This window comes from Electrona antarctica (assembly GCF_951216825.1).
Source record: "Electrona antarctica genome assembly, chromosome: 13".
Lineage (NCBI taxonomy): Eukaryota > Metazoa > Chordata > Actinopteri > Myctophiformes > Myctophidae > Electrona > Electrona antarctica.
Window position 1 is genome coordinate 21,843,045 of NC_136794.1, and position 23,526 is coordinate 21,866,570.

Genomic DNA, 23,526 nt, shown 5'->3' on the forward strand with positions numbered 1-23,526 from the left:
AGCTAAGCTAACAGGAAAACATGTTTCCACATGATGAAAGGATTTGGGGAAACATCCCGCCCAGCCAGTTTGAATCATTGTTACCTCTGGCTAATTTGCCCGCCTAGCAGCACCAGCTATGCGATGTCTTTTGTCACCGCAAACTTGCAACCCGTAGACACACCGTGGTAAACATTCAGATTCCAGATAGCTCATTGCCCTACCTTCATACATGTATGTGTCCCTGGGCTGGAGGTAGAAATTGAAATCTCCCAGACATGCACCCATGAACAGTAAAGTGACAAAGGAAAGAAAAAGGAGGGGAAAAAAGCGTTATTTGTAATATAGAAAGCGACCATATGGGAATTGGCCCTCATAACTTTGTCATGCCTCTATGCTCCTAGACGTCTTGTGAGGCATACCTACATGCAAAATTCAAACGCTGTGGAATTAAATCCATTTGTCATGGTCCAGATCCTCTTTTCTAAGTGGCTGTACATGCTGTGGTGTACTGGGCTGCATTCACACTGTAGTATTAACCTCCTTAAATATACGAGTGGTCCCCAAACATTTTTGGCTGTGCACCCCTGTTAACTCCTGACCTAGCTGACGCACCCCCAACACTCAGTCTTGTTGTATTTGACCGAAAATGATGTAATATTTATTTTAATATGATTATGGCAAATAATCACAGAATGTCACTGCACTTAGAGACAAGCAGCTGCTGTATACTCCCGCAGCTGCTCTATACTATACATCTCCTTACAACAGAGTTTTTTTTACCGGATTTTTCCATTTGTGTTAAATAACACCATTAAACCGCCATTACCCTTTTCATGTCACACCCCCCCCAGAGGCCTTTCCCACACCACAAGGGGTGCACGCACCAGTTTGGGAATCCCTGCTAATTAAACTCATACTTAGTTGGCTGGAGTCAGCCACTGCACTTGTAGCTTGGAGATTTGCTATTTTTGGCGAATGTTCCCCCAAAACAGGGGTTTTTATATTAATGCATCTTTTATTGTTTTGTCTTTGCCTTTTTTGTATTGCCACCTGGCTATTCTACGTTCTTCTATTCTAAGGACCACAATGGAAACAAGCTTCCAGGCTTTATTTTGTTTTTATCCTTTGGATTTTCAAGAAAATGTTCAATCAATCTATCAATCAATAAATCAATCAATCAATCGCCTTCTCCACTTCCCTGCCCTCAGATTGTGGAGAACTGTATATGCACTCTGAGGAACCTGTCGTACCGTCTGGAGCTGGAGATCCCATCTCGACTGACTGGGGGCCAAGAGCTGGACGGTCTGATGGGCAACGAGTCACCCAGCAAGGAGTTGGACTCTAGCTGCTGGAGCAGGAAAAAGAAGAAGAAGAAAAAGAGTATCACAGAAGACACGGTGAGTGAGCCTACCGTGGTGTAGTTTAGACATGAGTGAGCCTACCGTGGTGTAGTTTAGACATGAGTGAGCCTAATAGTGGTGTAGTTTAGACATGAGTGAGCCTAACAGTGGTGTAGTTTAGAGATGAGTGAGCCTAACAGTGGTGTAGTTTAGACATGAGCGAGCCTAACAGTGGTGTAGTTTAGACATGAGTGAGCCTAATAGTGGTGTAGTTTAGACATGAGTGAGCCTAACAGTGGTGTAGTTTAGAGATGAGCGAGCCTAACAGTGGTGTAGTTTAGACATGAGTGAGCCTAATAGTGATGTAGTTTAGACATGAGTGAGCCTAACAGTGATGTAGTTTAGAGATGAACGAGCCTAATAGTGATGTAGTTTAGAGATGAGCGAGCCTAATAGTGGTGTAGTTTAGAGATGAACGAGCCTAATAGTGGTGTAGTTTAGACATGAGTGAGCCTAACAGTGGTGTAGTTTAGACATGAGTGAGCCTAACAGTGGTGTAGTTTAGAGATGAACGAGCCTAATAGTGGTGTAGTTTAGAGATGAACGAGCCTAATAGTGGTGTAGTTTAGAGATGAGCGAGCCTAATAGTGATGTAGTTTAGAGATGAACGAGCCTAATAGTGATGTAGTTTAGAGATAAGCGAGCCTAATAGTGGTGTAGTTTAGAGATGAACGAGCCTAACAGTGGTGTAGTTTAGACATGAGTGAGCCTAATAATGGTGTAGTTTAGAGATGAACGAGCCTAATAGTGGTGTAGTTTAGAGATGAACGAGCCTAATAGTGGTGTAGTTTAGAGATGAGCGAGCCTAACAGTGGTGTAGTTTAGAGATGAACGAGCCTAATAGTGGTGTAGTTTAGAGATGAACGAGCCTAATAGTGGTGTAGTTTAGAGATGAGCGAGCCTAATAGTGATGTAGTTTAGAGATGAACGAGCCTAATAGTGATGTAGTTTAGAGATGAGCGAGCCTAATAGTGGTGTAGTTTAGAGATGAACGAGCCTAATAGTGGTGTAGTTTAGACATGAGTGAGCCTAACAGTGGTGTAGTTTAGACATGAGTGAGCCTAATAATGGTGTAGTTTAGAGATGAACGAGCCTAATAGTGGTGTAGTTTAGAGATGAACGAGCCTAATAGTGGTGTAGTTTAGAGATGAGTGAGCCTAACAGTGGTGTAGTTTAGAGATGAACGAGCCTAACAGTGGTGTAGTTTAGAGATGAACGAGCCTAATAGTGGTGTAGTTTAGAGATGAGCGAGCCTAATAGTGATGTAGTTTAGAGATGAACGAGCCTAATAGTGATGTAGTTTAGAGATGAGCGAGCCTAATAGTGGTGTAGTTTAGAGATGAACGAGCCTAATAGTGATGTAGTTTAGAGATGAACGAGCCTAATAGTGGTGTAGTTTAGACATGAGCGAGCCTAATAGTGATGTAGTTTAGAGATGAACGAGCCTAACAGTGATGTAGTTTAGAGATGAACGAGCCTAATAGTGGTGTAGTTTAGACATGAGTGAGCCTAATAGTGGTGTAGTTTAGAGATGAACGAGCCTAATAGTGGTGTAGTTTAGAGATGAGCGAGCCTAATAGTGGTGTAGTTTAGAGATGAACCAGCCTAATAGTGGTGTAGTTTAGAGATGAACGAGCCTAATAGTGGTGTAGTTTAGAGATGAACGAGCCTAACAGTGATGTAGTTTAGAGATGAACGAGCCTAATAGTGGTGTAGTTTAGACATGAGTGAGCCTAATAGTGGTGTAGTTTAGAGATGAACGAGCCTAATAGTGGTGTAGTTTAGACATGAGTGAGCCTAATAGTGGTGTAGTTTAGAGATGAACGAGCCTAATAGTGGTGTAGTTTAGAGATGAGCGAGCCTAATTGTGGTGTAGTTTAGAGATGAACGAGCCTAATAGTGGTGTAGTTTAGAGATGAACGAGCCTAATAGTGGTGTAGTTTAGACATGAGCGAGCCTAATAGTGGTGTAGTTTAGACATGAGCGAGCCTAATAGTGATGTAGTTTAGAGATGAGCGAGCCTAATAGTGATGTATTTTAGAGATGAGCGAGCCTAATAGTGATGTAGTTTAGAGATGAACGAGCCTAATAGTGGTGTTGTTTAGAGATGAGCGAGCCTAATAGTGATGTAGTTTAGAGATGAACGAGCCTAATAGTGGTGTAGTTTAGAGATGATCGAGCCTAATAGTGATGTAGTTTAGAGATGAGCGAGCCTAATAGTGGTGTAGTTTAGAGATGAGCGAGCCTAATAGTGGTGTAGTTTAGAGATGAGCGAGCCTAATAGTGGTGTAGTTTAGAGATGAGCGAGCCTAATAGTGGTGTAGTTTAGAGATGAGCGAGCCTAATAGTGATGTAGTTTAGGGGTGAGTGAGCCTAACAGTGGTGTAGTTTAGAGATGGACGAACCTAATAGTGATGTAGTTTAGGGGTGAGCGAGCCTAACAGTGGTGTAGTTTAGGGGAGAGCGAGTGGCTGAACAGAAGGAGGAATAATGTTCTTACAAAGTATGATGTAGGACATCATTGCTATTGGGAGGAAACCACCTAACTCCACATCTGTGTGTTAAAAAAATATTGAACCAATAAAAAGTAGCACAAAGGGCTTCGGACAAAACCTCTTAACTCCATTGGACCCTCAAACTGTCTGCTAAAGCAGCTAACTCCACCTCTCCCCCCCTCTCATGCACATAATTGACAATATATAAAGTCACAATAATAACTCTGATGAGGCAGTATTGCTTTGTTTTAATTTCCTGAAAAATGGGTTTCTTCCCAACAGCCGAGATATGTGCTATGCAAGTAAACCTGTCTTGCAGGTGTAAGGCCAATTAGTCCATTTTAAACGTCAGATTAACATAAAATACACACAGTGAACCCACAGTCCTGAAAAGCTACAGCAACCGCCATCAGATTAATTAAACAAACCATTTGTTTCGTGTCATCCAGTGGGATGGGGTAGGGCCAATTCCTGGCTTCTCCAAGTCTCCCAAGGGGGCAGAGATGCTGTGGCACCCAGCGGTGGTCAAACCCTATCTGACTCTGCTAGCTGAGAGTTCCAACCCAGCCACTCTGGAAGGCTCTGCTGGGTCACTGCAAAACCTGTCTGCTGGCAACTGGAAGGTAAGCATGCCCTTTTCATTTAGCAGAGGCTTTCATTAAGCTCTGTTACATTGCACTTTTCAAAGTTATATTCGACATCTTAAGTCGAAGCAAATGGTTTGAAAGACTTTGCAAAGGACCAAAAATGACTCCATAACCTAATTTCATGTCAAGCACCAAGTATTTTTTTCTATTCTCTATTTTCTGACTTGTCTCGTTAATCTGTGCACTGCCATAGCATTGAGGCTATAATGACATGCCTAAAATAGCAACACCAGGTTGAAAGTGGTTAAACGTGTACGCCTAAACTCCATTCTCAGCAACGTGTGTCCCACATGGCCTGTGGACCTTTTTGACGTTTTAATGCCCTCTGTGCGTGTTCTTGTGTGGATAAATATGTGCGGCAATGTGCATTTATTTTCCGGTTTGTGTGTGCGAATGCAGTTTGCATCATATATTCGAGCAGCGGTGCGTAAGGAGAAGGGACTGCCGATCCTGGTAGAGCTGCTGAGGATGGATAACGACCGCGTGGTGTGTTCTGTCGCCACTGCCTTGAGGAACATGGCACTGGATGTCAGGAACAAGGAGCTCATAGGTTAGTGCTGCTGTAGGCCTACTGGTTCACTTAATTTGAGCCGAGTCATAAGTTAGTGCTGCTGTAGGCCTACTGGTTCACTTAATTTGAGCTGAGTCATAAGTTAGTGCTGCTGTAGGCCTACTGGTTCACTTAATTTGAGCTGAGTCATAGGTTAGTGCTGCTGTAGGCCTACTGGTTCACTTCATTTGAGCTGAGTCACATGAAACGCCAACATATTGATACATATTACATTACTGACATGAGTTGCCAGACAATAATAATTTGCTATTGCCATTTTTGAGCAGTGCCTCACGCAGCTATGTGTGTCCGTATGTATGTACAGTATGTGTATGTGTACGTGTCCGAGCATGGACACCCCCACACCGTAAAGTGGCCAGTAGAGTACAGTACAGTAGAGTACAGTACAGCACAGCGTAAAGTGGCACAGAGTACACTACAGTACGAGCCTTGGGCACGTTCTGGGGGACTGGATGCTCCGGGGAGTGGACCCCCCGGGGACCCCCACATCGGTATTTCTCGACTGTTTCGGACACAGGGCGACTCGCCGGAAAACCAGGCCAGCACCCTGGGTGCGTTCCTGGGGATCTGGATGTTCCGGGGACCCCCCCCCCCCCCCCCCCCCCCCCCACACACACACGTGTATGTGTCCGAGCATGGACAGCTGCAACACCTAAAGAGGCCAGTAGAGTACAGCACAGACTAAAATGGCACAGAGTACAACCTGTGCAAGTTCAACCTTGTAGGGACGTTTTTCCCTTCTTTTTTCTCCCAATTTAGTCATTCTGCCAATGGTATCAGGTACCATCAGCCTCCTGTCTGTGCTATGCTCTCATTCTATGAATGAAATAATTAATTTGGAAGTCAGAGAACGCATACAGAGATCTCCATATATGGCCATACAAGGGACACGGACAGACAATATTGATAAACCTGCAACCTAATCTACCCTAATCTCAATCTGTCAGCACCACTGCCCCTAAACATGTACAGGTATGCATCATTCCTGATTCCCGAGTTGGCTGGTGACCAATCTAGTTATTAAATTTAAAGTTTAAATTGAAAGAAATGTAACTTCTACTACCAGCCTGAACATCCAGACCCCGGCAGGAACGCACCCAGGGTGCCGCCCTGGTTCCGGCGAGCTGCCCCATGCCCGAAACGGTCGAGAAAGAGTTACCGTGTGGGGACATCCAGGAACGTGCCCAGGGCTCGTACTGTAGTGTACTCTGTGCCACTTTACGCTGTGCTGTACTCTACTGGCCACTTTAGGGTGTGGGTACACATACGCGTACATACATAAGGACACACATAGCTGTGTAATGAAGCGGAGGCACCGCTCAAAAAGCAATAATTATAAAAAACTATGTATGCCACTATAATTCACGTTCGTATTATTTCGTATCACTCAACTCTCTCTCACTGTCCCTCCCTCAGGGAAGTATGCAATGAGGGACCTGGTCAACCGCCTCCCGGGAGGAAGCACCACGCTCTTGTCTGACGAGACGGTGGCGGCCATCTGCTGCACGCTACACGAGGTCACGAGCAAGAACATGGAGAATGCCAAGGCCCTGGCCGACACGGGCGGCATCGAGAAGCTGGTCAACATCACCAAGGGCAGGGGGGACAGGTGTGTTACAGCAGCACGTGTCAGTTTGAGCGGAACCCTGGTCCAGAGGAGAGCTTAATGAATACACAGCAGACGTTGATAGTGCTCCGGCGACATTGCACACTCTCACACAGACATAGGAGCATATGCATTCACGCACGCACGCACGCACGCACGCACGCACGCACGCACGCACGCACGCACGCACGCACGCACGCACGCACGCACGCACGCACACTCACACTCACACTCACACTCACACTCACACACACACACACACAGAAGCCATAGCCAGAGGGAAGGTGGTATTATGTATGCTGAGGTTACACCTCCTAGTGGAATGGTGGCATGGTAGCTATTTCTGGCCTCCTATGTGTTCAAAAGGACTCCGAGTGCAACCACTCTTCCAAATTCTTCCTTCCACCACTAACATGCAATGTGCTTTTATGACTGGAAATGAGGCTCATGTGATTCTGGAATACCTAAAGACAACTTGTTATGTATCCGTTTGCTTAGGTACTCCATGAAGGTGCTTAAAGCAGCTGCTCAGGTGCTGAATACACTGTGGCAGTACAGGGACCTGCGTACCATCTATAAGAAAGTAAGAACCTTAACCACACTGCAATCATGCAATCTGTCTCCCTTCAACAACATATAGACGCACGCACACACGCACGCATGCATGCACACACACACGCCACATGGCATAATTACCAGCCCAGTGGCTTCATGGTTTGTGTGTCCGCCCTGAGACTCGGAGGTCGGGGTTAGATCCCCGGCCGGGTCATACCAAAGACTCAGTGCCTCCCTGCTTGGCACTCAGCATCAAGGGTTGGATTGGGGGTAAGTCCCTGCGACATACTAGTGGCATGTCCAGGGGATGTACTACCAGGGGGTGTACTACATCAAGCTGCCTCACGCTACAGAAATGAGAGATAGGCTCCTGCCCTTTATTCTTTATTCAGATGTGGGCCTCATGGCTCGGCAAGGCTTAGTTGGCATTATGAAATCTTCACGTGTGTGAGTGGTGCCAATGAGAATGGCCAATGAGAATTAACATGGAGCGGAAAATGATCAGCATCCATGCGTTAAATGACCACTTCACCACTTTTCAACCTATCTTCATATAATAGGTCCTCACTAATAATCATGAAAAAATGGTGAAATTGTTTTTCTACTCGGTCTGTGCTGTGGGCTGTTCAGAAACCGTCCTCCAGTGACATCATCAATGGGGAATGCAAGCTAATAGAAACTGCAGGCTTTCTCGTCCTGAAAAGTTGCAATGCGAAAATGGAAGCCATCGTTCTCACGATAATGGAAATCTAATCATTTTTGTAAAAAAAATCTTGTTTAAAACAATAATCTGCCTAATGATGTCACTGGAGGACGGTTTCTAAACTTCCCACAGCCCTCCTATGAGACACAAATCGTGCCATTTTATCATGATTATTAGTGAGGACCTATTATATGAAGATAGGTTGAAAAGTGGTGAAGTTGTCCTTTAATGCTTGCGCACACGTTAGCCAGCCTAGTTGTGTAGTTGGTTTACTGTAGTAAGTTGGTATAGCTGTATCCTACCAAACAAAAGCAGATATTATAGCTTGTAGATAAATCACTCCATCCTGACTACATAAACTTTGTTTTGGTAGATGGGGGACATTTTTGGGCTACCAAAACAAACAATGAACACACCGAAATTCAGTGAAAGGGCAATGGGTTTCTGCCAGGCCGCAAGAGCGGCTGGCAAACGTTGAAATGCTGAGAAACGTTGAAGCCACCCCACCTACTGGCCAAAGCTGGAACTGCAGGCGGGTGAAGCACGAGCAAAAGAGCTTAACACAGATCGCTCTGGGGTTCAGGGGTAGAGTGGCCGGATGGGAACCGGCCCAGTTCGATCCCGGGATCCCCCAGAGTTAGTATCGAAGTGTCCTTGAGCAAGACACTGAACCCCTAATTGCTCTGTATTACATTTGTTTTGCTTTAATCCCTGGGTGCTTCAAACGCCAGTATGCAACTTCCATTGAAATGAATAGATGGGAGTCCGCCCTCATAACTCTATGGTTTCTGCAAGTAAACACCATAGTACTCCAGTAGGCCAGTCAATCTAAGATAAAAAGGGGTGTTGCCCAAAGGAAATAGGGTCATCCAAATAACATACTTGCCCACATGTGATGACCTCATCACATTTGTGACTGGCCGTTTTTCGTGCAAAATGAATGCTTGCAATTTATTCAGAATCATGAATAATCCCTAGTTTGTCATGTCACATGCTACTTAAAGCATAATTCAAATTAAATTGAATCGTTTTTAGTTTTCAGTGGTACCCCAACATTCAACCCCTGAATTTACCATGTTCCAAAATGTATATTATAATCCATTTTTAATATTATTTGGATGACCCGAAGGATCATAAAAAACCTTGAACGATTACTATTGCAATTTCTTTTTGGTCCAATCTTAGATTGACTGCCCTACAGTGCCTGATAACGGCTGGTATAGAGGGAAATGATGGCCCTTGGGTAGAAGAATATGTATTGTTCAGGACAAACTTACACGATACTATGCATGCCTTTAAATAAATTGCATGTTAGAAATCGGGGTGCACAACAACATGACGGTGTTGCTGCACACCTCTGCATCTCCATCATAGCGATGTTCCAAACAGTGCTGCTTTGTACCAAAAACATAAGGAAACAACTGCAACACAGGACTAACACATAACACGGTTCTTCTCTTACTCTTAATAGGATGGATGGAACCAAAACCACTTCCTCACTCCAGTGTCTACATTAGAGCGAGACAGGTTCAAGTCCCAGCCCACTCTGCCTACTGGCTCCATACAGATGTCCCCTGTCAACAACCCTGGTAGGTAGAAGAACATGAGTTAGAGATGTAACGAGGCGGTGCTCAGCACCTGCATATCCAGGTGAAAGTTTAAATTAAAACTAGCTATATGACATACAGTACAAGAATGGGAATGAGACTACTAGGGCACAGATGAAGATCAGCAGCTTAGTCTGAGCAATGGGAAGTTGGTCCGGCTCTCGTATTTGAAATTCCTGGTCCACTGTTTCCAACATTCCCAGATCAAGTTGTAAATGTCCTATAAAGGTATAAATTGTGCTTTTTGTTTCCATCCACAGCTGGTAGTGCCACCTCGTCTCCTGCCATATTGGGCATCAAAGAGAACCGCTCAGATTACCAGAGGGCATCAACCAAGTCATCAACTATGCAATTTTATAATTACCAAGGGGACAACAGTGTGCATAAAAACCAATATACAGGTACAGTAATCTTACTGCGCACATGAGCTGATCATTGAGCTGCGTATAGCTTGCATATCAGTAAAGTCTTTGAAATATGATTTGAATCACATCGGCCATGTGCACCAGACTGTAAAGAGGATGCCCTCAGGGTCTGTGCCTGTGAAGGCTGTAATCCATTTTATCCCCCCGCTACATTCCAAACAGACCCCATGCCCTCTCAATATCCCCCTGTACCAACTCTGCCATCACCGACATATTTTACTCCAATACTAGGGCCTGCTAGCTCTTACAGAGTCTACTTTGAAAAGAAGCATTCACATTCCAGTTCCATTTATTGTGATGGAGGGTGCGTTACTTGCGGCATAGTCTACAAGTGTTAGGAGTCTCTTTGCTGGGCATTCTCTAATCTCTACAACAGGGGTTCCCAACTTTTCTATTATCACGGACCGGCTGACAGTTAATTAAGTGTTGCGGACCGGCATGGTCCGCAAACACCTAACCCACAGAAGACAGTTGACTGGCCTAAGTAGCCTACCCGCCGCTATCACAATATAATGTTACATCATTGACCCAAAAGGCTTTATATCAACAATGACAAAAAAAAATGTTAGGCCTATGTCTTTTTCAGTAATGACATTGGAGTCTGGACATGTGGAAAACTTTAGTTAAACATGCAGTTTAAGTGCGTACTTTACCTAGGTTACATTATCTTCTGATACTTGAATGTTTTGAAATGAAATTACAATCACGTACCGTGTAGTGTTTTGTTTCATTAGCGCGAGTGTGACAAAATAGGCTACAGCTTGTTGTTATGCTGCTGGTGCTGCTCTGAACACGTGAACGGTAAAGATACCAAGGAATCGACAGTGACGTCACTGTTATGCTACGCAACACGGAAGTAACACAGACTCGCAGCAGTTTATAACCTACAGTCAGTGACACGTCGCTGACGAATCCTTAGTATTTTCATTCGACCGGTCTGAGTAAACTTTTCACCGCTGTTTGGAAAATCCTGGTGACGGTTGTAGGATTCCCTTCTCGTGTACCGGTGGGACATGTCCCGCGGACCGGCACCGGGCTGTGTACCGGTGGGACATGTCCCGCGGACCGGCACCGGTCTGTGTACCGGTGGTTGGGAACCTCTGCTCTACAACACTGCCACTGCAGGCCCAAAGTGGACTATGCGGTCGGGCGCAGAAAGGGTACCTAGACATACTACAGCGGCACAGCCACATGGGGAGCTCTTTATGAGCCACCTGCTTCGAATGTTATCAACCGATAATCACCAGTATGTTCTTATCAGGACCATTCAATGTATGGACATTTCCACATACTGCTTAGGCGACTAGGAAATGCGGAAGTGAAATTACTGCGGCTGAAGCGAAAACATCATGAAACTGACTTACAGGGTCGGTTGTTGATATGAGTTCATGGGAATTACGGCTGAGATTACGGTTAGGGTTAGATTTTGCCGTTACGGTTAGTAATAGTCGGACAACGCGACCAACGCCAAGTCGGACAATGGCTGACAACAAGGTCAGTATGTGGAAATGTCCATACTGGCTGCATTGAATGGTGTTCATAAGATAACTGCTGATGACGGAGATTAAATCATCTGATAACATCCAAAGCCGCTATCTGAGCTACCCAGGCTGCCTGGCTATTGGCTGGGTCAGACACTGGCAGGGCAGACTAAACTAACTGAGCTGCACCCTGGGCCTCAACATTCCCAGCCCCACACAGAGAAGTGGAGAATTGAGTTTCAGGATTCCACTGCTTGGAAAATGTGCAAAAAAAAGAAGAAAAAAATAACCATGACATGTGTTTTGTAGATGACAATGCATTGGTAGCTGGCTTCATAACCTGGTGTTATTCTTCTCCCCTGGCAGTGCATAGAGCATAGCAGTGCTTTTTCCCTCTTTATCAAAATGCAGACACCAGTCCTAAAGGGATTCATATCATGGATTTGTAAGAGCATTTGCTGTGCATTAATACCCTTTTTCTCTTCTAGGGTCTTTAAAACCTCAACCTTCTCCGTATTACATAGGGTCCTATTCCTCACCCACAAGGGAGGAGCCAAGAAGAACACAGGTACAATATAAACTCAATTTATACTCCCATCACACCACTGTGTCGTTTTCCGACAAGATCCGTTTCCTTTCAGCAAGTGACAGCTAATTAGGCAATAGCCATTGGGACACAGGCCCATTTTTATGCGTTGCAAGTAAATATCCCTTTTTTACACTTTCCTGCTGTTATTTAAAATTATCCCCTCTCCCTAACTTAAAAGAATATATATATATATATATATATATATATATATATACACACACATTTGTCAAAAGAATTTCAGAATTATTATTGTATTCCTTTTTATTTACAAGCTCGCAATGCTTTGCGATACAACCTTGTGGATATGCTATTTTGTTAACAGCATTTTGAGGTTTCAAGATAGTCATAATCTGTTTATGTATTCACTAAACCTGTGTTTGACCCAGGGCTATGCAGTGTCTAGTGGCAATTTGATCAGAAACCAAAAATAATTCAAAAATCTGTCTGTCCGCGGGTCTCAATGGACACACCAAATATCTGTCTGTTTGGCTTCACTGATTGGCTGAGCTTTTCATCACATTTGTGCTGCTTCGCCAGCATGTTTGTGGCCGCATGTTTAATGGAACAAGCACCAGATCTGTGTTCATGGGTGAAGGAAGCCACAGCGAACGAAAGAAGTGGTGCAAAGCAAAATGTGTTGGTTGGTAAACATTGCTTGCTCAGAGCGGGACAATGTCTCTGCTCCATTATGTAAAGTGTCTTCAGACAACTTGTTGTAATTTGGCACTATAATAAAATTGAATTGAGCAGTATTGCTGGTTGGGGTGAGTACTTACGTGGCCCCTGAGTAGGGGGCACGTCTAGTTTTAAGAAAATCACACCCGTGTGATGTGAGGGGCACTCTTTATTTATCATCGTACATCATCAATCATGACGTAACATGTTGATTTGCTCAGACACATATGACGTAAATTCTCCATTCATTGTCAATGGGAATTTAACAAAAATACCGATTTGCTCAGACACATATGATGTAAATTCTCCATTCATTGTCAATGGGAATTTAATTTTGTGTAGGACGAAAATAGCCGATTTGCTTGTCTACATATGGCGTAAATTCTCCATTCATTGTCAATGCCATTAAATGTTTGCGTTAGGACAAAATAGCCAATTTGCTCGTCTACATATGGCGTAAATTCTCCATTCATTGTCAATGACATTTAATGTTTGTGCTAGCACAAAATAACCGATTTGCTCATCTACATACTGTATGACGTAAATTCTCCATTCATTGTCAATCAATGGCATTTAATGTTTGTGTTAGGACAGAAATCTACACTACAGCTGAATATAGAAGGGTCTAGCGCCCCTCAAATGTACAAAAAAACAAAAAAGCTGTTTTCTCTACATTACATTCTGCCTCACGACATGCCTCACGACATGCCTTATGACATTCCTTTTGGACATTCCTAAAATCTTTGCTTGTCTTCCTGCAGCCAATGTACTACGGTGAGGAGCCAGGCAGGAGGAACTATGACACCTACAGAATGTACCTTCAGCACCCCTATGGCTATGATGAGCCCTACATGGATGAAGTCATCACCTACCCTCCCACGGCAGACTACAGCTCCCAGCCTCATGGACTCAAATCCACCACCAACTACGTGGACTTTTACTCTAGCACACAAAGGCCTTCATACAGGGCAGAGCAGTACCCTGGCTCCCCTGACTCCTGGGTATAGACCTAGGGGAAACCCTGGGGGGGTGGGGACAAAGTGCTTTTAGGTTCAGATGAGAAGACGTCGAGATCTGTATCTAGAGGGACATCTTCGACTTGTAGTAGAGGTGTGGGGTTCACAACCCACTCTCCCAACAGATGAACTATTTCATGAACTTTTTTTTTTGTGTGCGAGTTTATTCTAAAGTGAGTGAGTGAGTGCGTGCGTGTGTGTGTTGGGGGGGGGGGGGGGGAGGGGAGTTCAAACAAGCGAAAGACAGATGGAAAGAGGATGTGAGCCAAAGAAGGAAATTTAGGAATGTTTTTTATTTTATTTTTTATTTTTTTGAAGATGGAATAATGCAGTGGATCTGTTGATGGACGTTACGGGACACTATCATGAGACATGTGCGCCCTGCTCTGTCTAGATGTTAGTTGTTGTTGGGTTTTTTCGTGGTTTCTTTTTGAAACCCATAGCTGTGATAGCATGGTGAAAGATGTCAGTCATGTGAGGAAAGGTACGCGGCAAAGAGTCTAGGTGGGGAAAGTGTATGTTGTATGTGCAGAAGCCAAAATGGATTGTGAACTCATACAGTATCTGTAAAAAAAGAAAAAAAGGAAAGTAAAATTATAATAGTAAACTAAAGATGTTAGTTTGTACAGAGGGATCAAACTGTATTCATACGTATTGTCAAAATTGTGTATGCCATAGAGTCGTGTACATTTCCTTCATTTTATTGTAAATACAGAACAAAAGAAAACGTGTTACCTGGTTTACGCTCATCAGCACTGGTAAAAAAAAACAATTAAACAAATTGTGCCATGTTAAATCTCTATAGATATATAAATATATAAAGAAATTATGAGATGTGGAGAAATATGGCATCAAAACTCAAACGTGCAAAGATAATAAAGGTTCACTTTTGTTTTTTAAATGAACTGTGTAATCGCACAATTTTTTGTGACTTCACAGGTACACATTTTCTGTCTCGCTCCTCAACCTCTTATTCACATATTGTAATAAGGGACCAAGCCAGAAGGGACTTCTTGGTCCCTTATTGTATTTATTTGTCTGTTTTTTTCTTCTTCTCCTTCTTCTTAAGCCAAAAATAGCAGTTCTAACTTAACCGTGCAGTCGGTTTTCGCAAAACAATATGGTAGAGAGGGCTATGCCAACGGTGAGGATGCGAAGCCCACGACCAAGGGTGGCGCTTTAGCACTCAATTGAAATTGCAAACTTTGTACAGGCATAGCTCATGTCATGAACAGTTTGACCATTGGTCCCTAATATATACATGCAGAGTCACATGTTTATGAAACTTTACAATATGGTAGAGGGTCATGCCAAATAGCGCTGAAACCAGTCTTACTCCAATTGGCCAAAGGGGGCGCTATATCAATCGCTTGAAAATGAAAACTTTGAACAGGCATAATTCATGCCTCGTTTGGTCAAAATCCATGGACCTTGTTTACACATGTTTAAACATATCTCACTTTGGCCAGTAAGTTCCGACCATCATTTTGAGCAGTTGAAACTTTGAAAAACAATTAATACCCGATTTAACCGTGCAGTCGGTTTTCGCGAAACGCGGCAATATGGTAGAGGGCTATGCCAAACGGTGAGAGCCCACGACCATTGGCCAAAAGGTGGCGCTATAGCACTCAATTGAAAATGCAAACATTGAGCGTGCATAACTCATGAACCGTTTGACCGTCAGCAATGACACTTCGATACACATATACCGGTATGTCTCCTCATGCCTCATAAGTATCGTGTTTTGACTTTTGACCTCTAAACTTTAGATCACCTGCCATTTTGAATTATATGAAAAACAGTTAAAATCTATCTCCTCCCGGGATCTTTGATCAAAATACACGAAATGTTCTACACGTGAACTTTGGACCTATACAGACAAAAAAATCCGAAGTAAAAAAAATTGAATTGGAAAAAATGTAGGTTTTATGAGCCAATGAAAATTGCTGTTTTGTGAAAATACTTCTTCTGCCCATAATACATACTGTCACTTTGACCAGAAAGCTCCGCCCTCAGAGTTTCTGCCATTTTGAGCAGTTTGAGAAATACTTAATTTTCTGCCTGGATTTTTTTAGCAATTTGCGTGAAACGTTCTACACACAAATTGCAATCTATGGACCATTGTCTGAAACCCAGTTGAAGAGAAGTTTGTACGTGAAAACAAGAACAGCGAACATACTGTGGTAATGCCCAAAAGCAGGACACACATAAGGACACACATAATTGTCGTCAAAAACACTGAATGATTTTGCTGTTAACAAAGAAACAACAGATTCTGTCTAGCTCAGTAGGTAGAGCTCTTGCCTTTTGAACACAAGGTCATGGGTCCAAATCCGGGCACTGCCAATTAACTCAGCATATGAGTCTTCAAGAACCCCCCACACACACACACACACACATACACACACACAATTAAAACCGACCCTGTCACAATACAATTACATGGTCTTCTTTTTCTCAAGTTCAGTCTTCCATGTTTCTATGCCTTATTGTGCATATTGTTCTTATTTAGTCAAAGACTAGACTAAAAAAAAAAACAGTTTGAAAGGATCATGAGGACAACAAAAGTTTGAAAAACAGGATGTCATGAGACCATTACCTCAGGCGTGTGTTTATGTTAAGGAGCTGCTGAGATGTTACACTTCTCTAGACAGAGCATGACATGATTTATGATTATAATATATATTGACTGTAGGCCTACTTATTTTTCCTCAGGGGATATTATTAACTCAGGAATATCTTTCACGTTAATCACCAGATTGTTAAACCTACACGGCCTACAATGTTTCACTTTATTTTACAGTTTTCACGGTTCCTTGTCATAATCATTGTATTAAGTTGTTAGTGTTTTGTACTTTTTGAAAAGCATATTGTATTGTTTATCAAATAATGTGAAGTGTGTTGGTATAAAGTTTTATCTCACTATCAGAATAAGTGATATCTGGTTGCTAGGGCCGAACTTACCAGTGCTCCACTTGCCTCCACACTTCCACAGACGATAAGTACTCTGCCATAAGGTTCTAGAATTATTATCCAGCCCTCAATGTCTCCATATAATGTGTACAGTTAATATAAAACGCATTATTCAGGCATATTTCAGCATTTTTTCCATTAGGACCATTACGCAACATCGTCAAACAGCAACGTGCACCCTATGGTAAACATCATTCTACAGGCCACAGGTTTCTGCTTTACACTTTTTTGTATTATTTTTCCCGTGCCATGGCGGCGCTACTTGTAGTTATCATGATTTAAGTGAGGGTGTGCATTATTGTCAAGTCAACCTAGTAGCCTAACCTACTTTAGGCTACTAGTCCAATAACAATCTTTTGGACATTTTATGTCTCAGCTATACGGTCGCCTAACAACCAGCGCTCTCGGGCCAGTGTCTAGCCAGTAGCCAGCCAAAAACGCTTTGATCTGGGGTGCTATGGGCTATAGTTCCAATCATTGGAACTATCCCATTGAGATAGAATGAGCACTTCCGCATCCTTAGGGCGCATCGCTCGGCGAGCTCATAGTGGGCGAGCTCGCCAATCACAGCACGATCGCTCCTCCGGGCTATGGGATATATGCCCTACCCTCCTGCCGCCTGAAGCGTGCGAAAAAGAACGCTGATCTACAAGTTAAAAAACGGGTCACGTGATCCATAGATCACTACGGGCTCGTAGCTTGCAGATCTGGTGTCTTTCTTTTGTTTTCATTTCAAGCGACGGGACACTCTCGCTGTGACGTCATGTTTGTATTTAGGATAAAAACTAGCGACTGTGGGCGTTTGAGATCGATGTTGAGCTGTTGTTGTTGAAAGAAAGTTCAAAATGGTGCAAATGTCAAAGTCTGGTTTGAAGGAGAATCCTTTGCTGAAAGCTGGTCACCCTCCTGCAGGTAAGATTTTATTCCGGACGGTACATTTATACACAATTGTATAAATGTGTATATTTGTGTATATTTTTTCAATCGAACGCGAACGATTGCTGCGTGTTTTGTTCTCTCCGGGATAACAAACAATGGGTTCTCGTCTAATAACCTGTTTGATCAAATCAGCGAAATTATGTTCAGCACAACATCATGAGTACGTGCATGAGAAACATTTTTTCCCGTGTATTGTTCAATTGCTTTTATTCGGTAAATTCTTCTTTTAAAACGGATTATTTTGTTGTGTTGCACGACGCGAACGATTGTAATTTAAGTTAATTACAACAGTAATAGTAGTGGTTTGGTTTATTAGCGTACAACAAATTGCTCTGCAGTATTCGTTTTTGGAAGAGCATCATTGTGAGAACGACTGGCTGGCTTTGTGGCACAGATCCTCCTATTAAGTGCAGAAATAGTACACTGTGTGCTCGCATCACTGTCAGAGGGAACAGATCTCTGTTCGGTTTTCAACTGATGCCCATTCATGATAATTCGTGATTCTGTGCAATAAATTGCTTGCCCACAAACGGTGTGTTCATCGTTTGGGGAAATATTCTAACGTTTACAGCGTTTTTCCTTATTTATGAGCCCCTTAGCCTTATTTGTAGGCGACAGTGCAGGCCAGGGCTGCAGGGCAACATTTCTATCCTAAGTGGCACAATATATGGCCCCACCTTTGAATGGTATTGCACTTCAAACTTTATTTCATACATAAATCAAACCCGTTTTCCAGACAAGTCTTGTATGTAGGCAGGCAGTCAATCATAAAGCTTGCTTCACTTTCCGGTAATCTCAGTTATTAAGCCTGGGTTAGATGATTTGCCTTTACATCTTTATCAGCACTGATTGGATTTTTTTTATACTTAAGCAAAATATTGGCTAATATTGTGCGTTTTGTATTTTAATTAACATTTTCTCAACTCTACTCCTTGATTGATAGTGAAGGCTGGAGGCAAACGAGTGGTCAAGAGAAACCTGGAAGATAATTCCTCCCATCATGGAACATCAGACAAAGTGACCAAGAGCCCTGATAAGCCCAGGTAAAGTATACATCTCTAAACAGTGAGTGTTATAGTCATGTCACTCAACAAGTCCCAAGTAAAGTCTCTGGTTCACAAGTCCAAGTATCCTCATCTCAAGTCGACATTGAGTCCCAACAAGTGTCCAGCACACAAGCCAGGGTCGCACAATCAATCACCATTGGTTGGAGATTAAAAAAATCACACCTGTGTGAAGTGAGGGGCGCTCTTGGTGGACATTTGCCAATCAGAATTTGCGTCCTCACCTTCGTCTTCAATTTTTGTGTTATGCAATGTTTGTGTTTACACAAACACTCAAAATTGTCCAATGTCATTTAATGTTTGTTTTAGGACAAAATTTGGGGTTCACACACACCAAAAGCTGGACATAAGAGGCCCTCAAAATCACTGTAAATCACTCATGTGAGGGGTGCCTGGAAATGTTTGTTAAGGGTGCTGTAAACCAACATTAAAAGTACATAGATTTGGCTGCCACATGATGTCACATTTAGTGCTCTAAACAAAGCCACTCTCTGTTAAAACTGCTCTAAACAAATCCATAGACTTGGCTGCCACTCTCTGTTAAAAGTGCTCTAAACAAACAAACGTCCATAGACTTGGCTGCCATATGACCTTATTCCGAAAGTCAGATGTTGGAACCGAAAAACCAAAAAGTCACACAAGATTGAGTCAAAGGCAAGTGATGGGTTATAGTAACTAGTCAAAATATGTCCTGGATTCAAATAAGAAATGTATAGGATATTGAGGCCTGGATGAAAATGCAGCAACAAATAAGGCAACAGTAGAAAGTGGAACATACACAGGACGGGTGCAGTACTCTAAGATAAATAAAAAAGGTAATCATGTAAGCAAGCAACCGCTTTTATCAGGATATAAAGGTAATAACTTTATATTGAGTTGAGTGATGAGTGTGTACCCAAACCATTGCAACCCTACCATAACATCCCTTTCCGCATGCAGTTATTGAAGCGAGATCATGGGACTGTTGACACAGTCTGCTCACATCCTGCTTTGACATGCTTAGCAAGTTGAACAGTCTTTGTGACTGAGGCGCTTGCCATCCGTGCTCTATTAACTACCCTCTTTTATAGTCTTGGATCTTTTCCTCTTGCCTTCTAAAAAAAGGCATTCCATGCTTTATTACAAAAGGGTGAGTGTAGCAACATGGGAAACAAGGGCCAGAGAGAGGGAGTGCAAGGCAAGACCAGACAAGACAGGGGTTTGATCCAAACCTAGGTCATCACGCACACTAGTGTGCGTGATGTATATGGATTGTGAATTAACCGGTATATGGATTGTGAATTAACCGGTATATGGATTGTGACTTAACCGGCTGAGGCAGCAGGCTCTCCTTTCTCTTGCCATCTTGATCCATTTTCTTTAATGCCACAGAGCATCATATGATGTTAATTGTGGAGGGAGACTGCTGTACAAGGCAAAATAATCTTACAGACTACTTTAGTGCAAGTACAAGAACTCTTCTTCAGGCAGTAATGTGAAATCATGTCTTGTCAAGCCTGGGAAGGGTTCACATTAGAACACATTTCCTGTCAAGGACATCCTTTTTAGGTTTTCATTGATTCAGAATGGTCTCGCTGATATCCACTTTCAAGCAGCGTCCCTGTTGCTAGGTAAAGCTCGGCTGCCTGTGGTCTGTCAATGAAATGATTCCCTGCCGTCCACTGCCATGTTAACTGCAATCTTAAAACTATATTAACGCTTCGGATGACTTGTAAAAAGACGGTAGCTACATTATCTTTAGCTGATTTTTCTTCTGGTTCATTTTGGGGTGAATATTGGGGTCTTCAGTCCCGGCTGCATCCAGAGGCAGTGAAGGGACTACAGACTGACTCAATGCTGGCAGTAAATGAGATAATCACTACAGTGGTCTCCCTCATCAATTGTTTTTGCATTGGATTTATCCCCTTAATTGTGCCATATTACTCCAGTTGATTTTCCACTACGCTACTTTTTGGAGACAATTTTACTGAGGTTAAGGTTAGGTTGTTAGGTGTAGTTGCAAAATCCCCCCCCCCCTCCCCCTCTCTCTCATTAGCAGGCAACAGTGCGGCAATATCTCTCTCTGTTTCTGGCACAACAGTGCCACTTTTGCCCCTACTGGTACTCATAGTCACACACATGGGTTAACACGCAATAGGTTAACACAGACATTGCTGTTCCTTAGAGTGGTTGCACCACTCAAAAATGCCTTACTGGGTCTTCCTCAAATTAGTGGTAACGCCACTAGTCTATTACTACAGTATACAGCGACTATGGGCCCTATTTTCGTCACTGCCTTACTCCTAAAAGTTTTTATTTTACTTTTTTGAAAACATTTTTTCAAAATATTGTTGTAGTTGGGGTAGATTGGCTAGTTGTAAAATGTTTTTCAAAAAAGTAAAGGCAAAGAAGTTTCGGGATAAGGGGTATAGGCAGTGATGAAAATGGAGCCATATATCTTCCATGAGGTAGAAGGAATACTGGCTAAAGTGGATTCCATATAATGTATAGTAAAATACCTCATTAATTGATATATAAAAGGTGAGACTGATTTGACTCATTCTTGTTTGATTTTACTCATACTTGTTTGAAAATGTAACTGTCAATTTGTGTCAAACGGTGATTGACTGTCTACTCTAGGATGAGTGGAAAACGTATTGTCGTCATTAAACCTGTGATTTGGTTGTAGGTCTCTTGCCACTGCCAACCGAATGCAACAAGTCAGCATCCTTGTAGCAGGAAGCTTGGACAAGGTAAATATAAATTATATTTATATTGACTGCATGTGTTTTTCACTAACCTTTGAAGAATCACCCTCATGTTGTACGTCGTTCCATTCCACCCACGGGTGCCTTAAAATAGTGCACACTACTGTCCTGGACTCGGAAGATAATCCATGATCGATCGGTGAAAAAAAAGTTAGAAAAACTGAGCTGATCGTATTGCGGGGTCCATTGTGGGGACTTTTTGGGGTTTTTTTCGGTCATGTGATCCAAACATGTGACAAAGAACCTGTAGAAAACGTATGATTTCTCATAAATTATCAAATGTGCCCTCCAGGCTCAATAAAACAAAACTCAGGCTTCTCTTATTACGCAGGGAAAGACTATAAAATGAACTCGGGGAAACTTTGGTTTAGCAGTCTTAAGTGTTGAAATGAAAACTTGGGATGCACGATTAATCTGACAGTCATCATAACTGCATTAAAAATATCAGTATCGAACCAATATTACTGATATTTAGACCCTCCAGAAAACGCAGGCAAAAATCCTTGATTATGCAAGCTAAAGTTCTTTATTATGGGGGCTACAATCCTTGATTGACAAGAAATATGCAGCCTTTTAAATTGTGAAATATGTGTAAAGTTGTGAAATATTCTAAATATGCAAAAAGTAGCAAAATATGCAGTTTTGCATGATTTTAATGTGGTGAAATATGCAGGATTATGCACCCTTTGGGAAAAAACGGACCCCTGCATAATCTGTGCCAGTTTGGCTAATTATGCTGTAAATTCTGCCATCGCATAATCACATTTTTCTGGACATTCTAGATATTTTATAATGTTTGACTGTGAAGTGGAAAATGCCTTTTGAAGGCTACATATTCAATGAGTGTTTCTAGGAAAGCTTTCAAAGGGGTCAACAATTTGGAAAAATGCTACATTTAAGTTGTTTGAACTAATGTGTGCATCAGTAGGCTTAATAAATCGGGTAATAAGAATCCACTGATTTACTAACCTGTGTAAGTTACAAGTTTCCTACTGGAAATTTGTATTACATAATTGGTAATCGGATATTGGCCAAAATGTCAAATCGTGCATCCCTTATGACCTTCACAGCCACTTCGCAGAATGGGTTTTCTATGGTGTGTTGTGTGACACTTCACTTCACTTTTGTGTCCTAATCTCTGTTAAATGAGTTTTGTATGCATCTTTGCAGTTTGGCCATGACTTTCCAGAGACACCAGTGAGTGTGAGGCACAGCAGAGTCCGCCCTGCCATGGAGAAGCTTCACTCTCCCAGGGCTTTCCCCATCCAGCAACCTAGGAAGTTGTGTTAAGATGCCCTGAGGTGGACCAATGTGATGTAGTGTGACAGACAAACAGGAAGTGTTAGACATGAGGGGACTGATATGTTGTCTATGAAGAGTTAATGTTAATTCTGAATAAAAGGAGACCTAAAGCTTTTGTCAAGCATATTTGTAGACTTTGCTAATTTTACACAATATTAGATAAGCTTTTACAGGGTTGCTTAACTTGTTTTTCTATAAACGAGCATTTAATGTGCCTTGAGTCTTACTAAGAGAACCCTGTTTTTGTAAGCACCAGTGGACTAAAACTATATGGGCATTTTGGTATTAAGTATGTTGCTTGAGGAAAGTAAAGCTTATGAGTCTGTACTCTGTACTGTTTCAGTAAAGTCTTTTGTAATCAATTTCTTGGCACTTGTCAGTAGTTTGAATAAATGAATGCATGCCAGTAACAGGCAGCTTGTATTGTTTTCTTTTTCATGGAGAAACTAATCAATTTAGCCTTTCTCAGTAACCCATCATATCCACTGGGTGGCGCCAAATGTTTAAATTTGAAGCATAGGTTTGAAGGTCCATGGCTTCAGAAATTACTACACCTAGTAGTAGATATGCAATTATACTTTACTGCTACTTTTGTGTTTTTATCCCCTTTAGTACTTATGTCACATAGTATCAAATAATTGTTCTAAGTTAACAGTATTATGTAGGTGATTATAGTCATCATTCAGAAGTTACTGTATTCTATTTACCAATGTCATCACGGTAACTTTGTTTTTGTACACATCTTTGAA

General features: G+C 42.3%; 2 protein-coding genes across 4 annotated transcripts in view; both read left to right on the plus strand.

Annotated features, from left to right (window-relative positions):
- pkp4 (plakophilin 4) overlaps positions 1-14,657 on the plus strand; it is a 109,832-nt gene extending 95,175 nt beyond the window's left edge. For all 3 annotated transcript variants that reach the window (XM_079518251.1, XM_079518249.1, XM_079518250.1), the window contains exons 14-22: positions 1,191-1,379; positions 4,327-4,500; positions 4,924-5,074; positions 6,512-6,704; positions 7,200-7,284; positions 9,431-9,548; positions 9,827-9,967; positions 11,961-12,040; positions 13,498-14,657. In XM_079518251.1, the coding sequence (XP_079374377.1) occupies positions 1,191-1,379; positions 4,327-4,500; positions 4,924-5,074; positions 6,512-6,704; positions 7,200-7,284; positions 9,431-9,548; positions 9,827-9,967; positions 11,961-12,040; positions 13,498-13,743 (1,377 nt within the window). In that variant the 3' untranslated portion in view covers positions 13,744-14,657. The remainder of the gene's footprint in view (positions 1-1,190; positions 1,380-4,326; positions 4,501-4,923; positions 5,075-6,511; positions 6,705-7,199; positions 7,285-9,430; positions 9,549-9,826; positions 9,968-11,960; positions 12,041-13,497) is intronic.
- A 2,821-nt stretch (positions 14,658-17,478) lies between these two features.
- dap1b (death associated protein 1b) lies at positions 17,479-23,187 on the plus strand. The gene is made up of 4 exons (XM_079518543.1): positions 17,479-17,637; positions 18,608-18,707; positions 21,397-21,460; positions 22,646-23,187. The coding sequence occupies exons 1-4, from the start codon at positions 17,571-17,573 to the stop codon at positions 22,763-22,765; spliced, it is 351 nt and encodes a 116-aa protein (XP_079374669.1). The 5' UTR covers positions 17,479-17,570; the 3' UTR covers positions 22,766-23,187.
- The last annotated feature ends 339 nt before the right edge of the window (positions 23,188-23,526 follow it).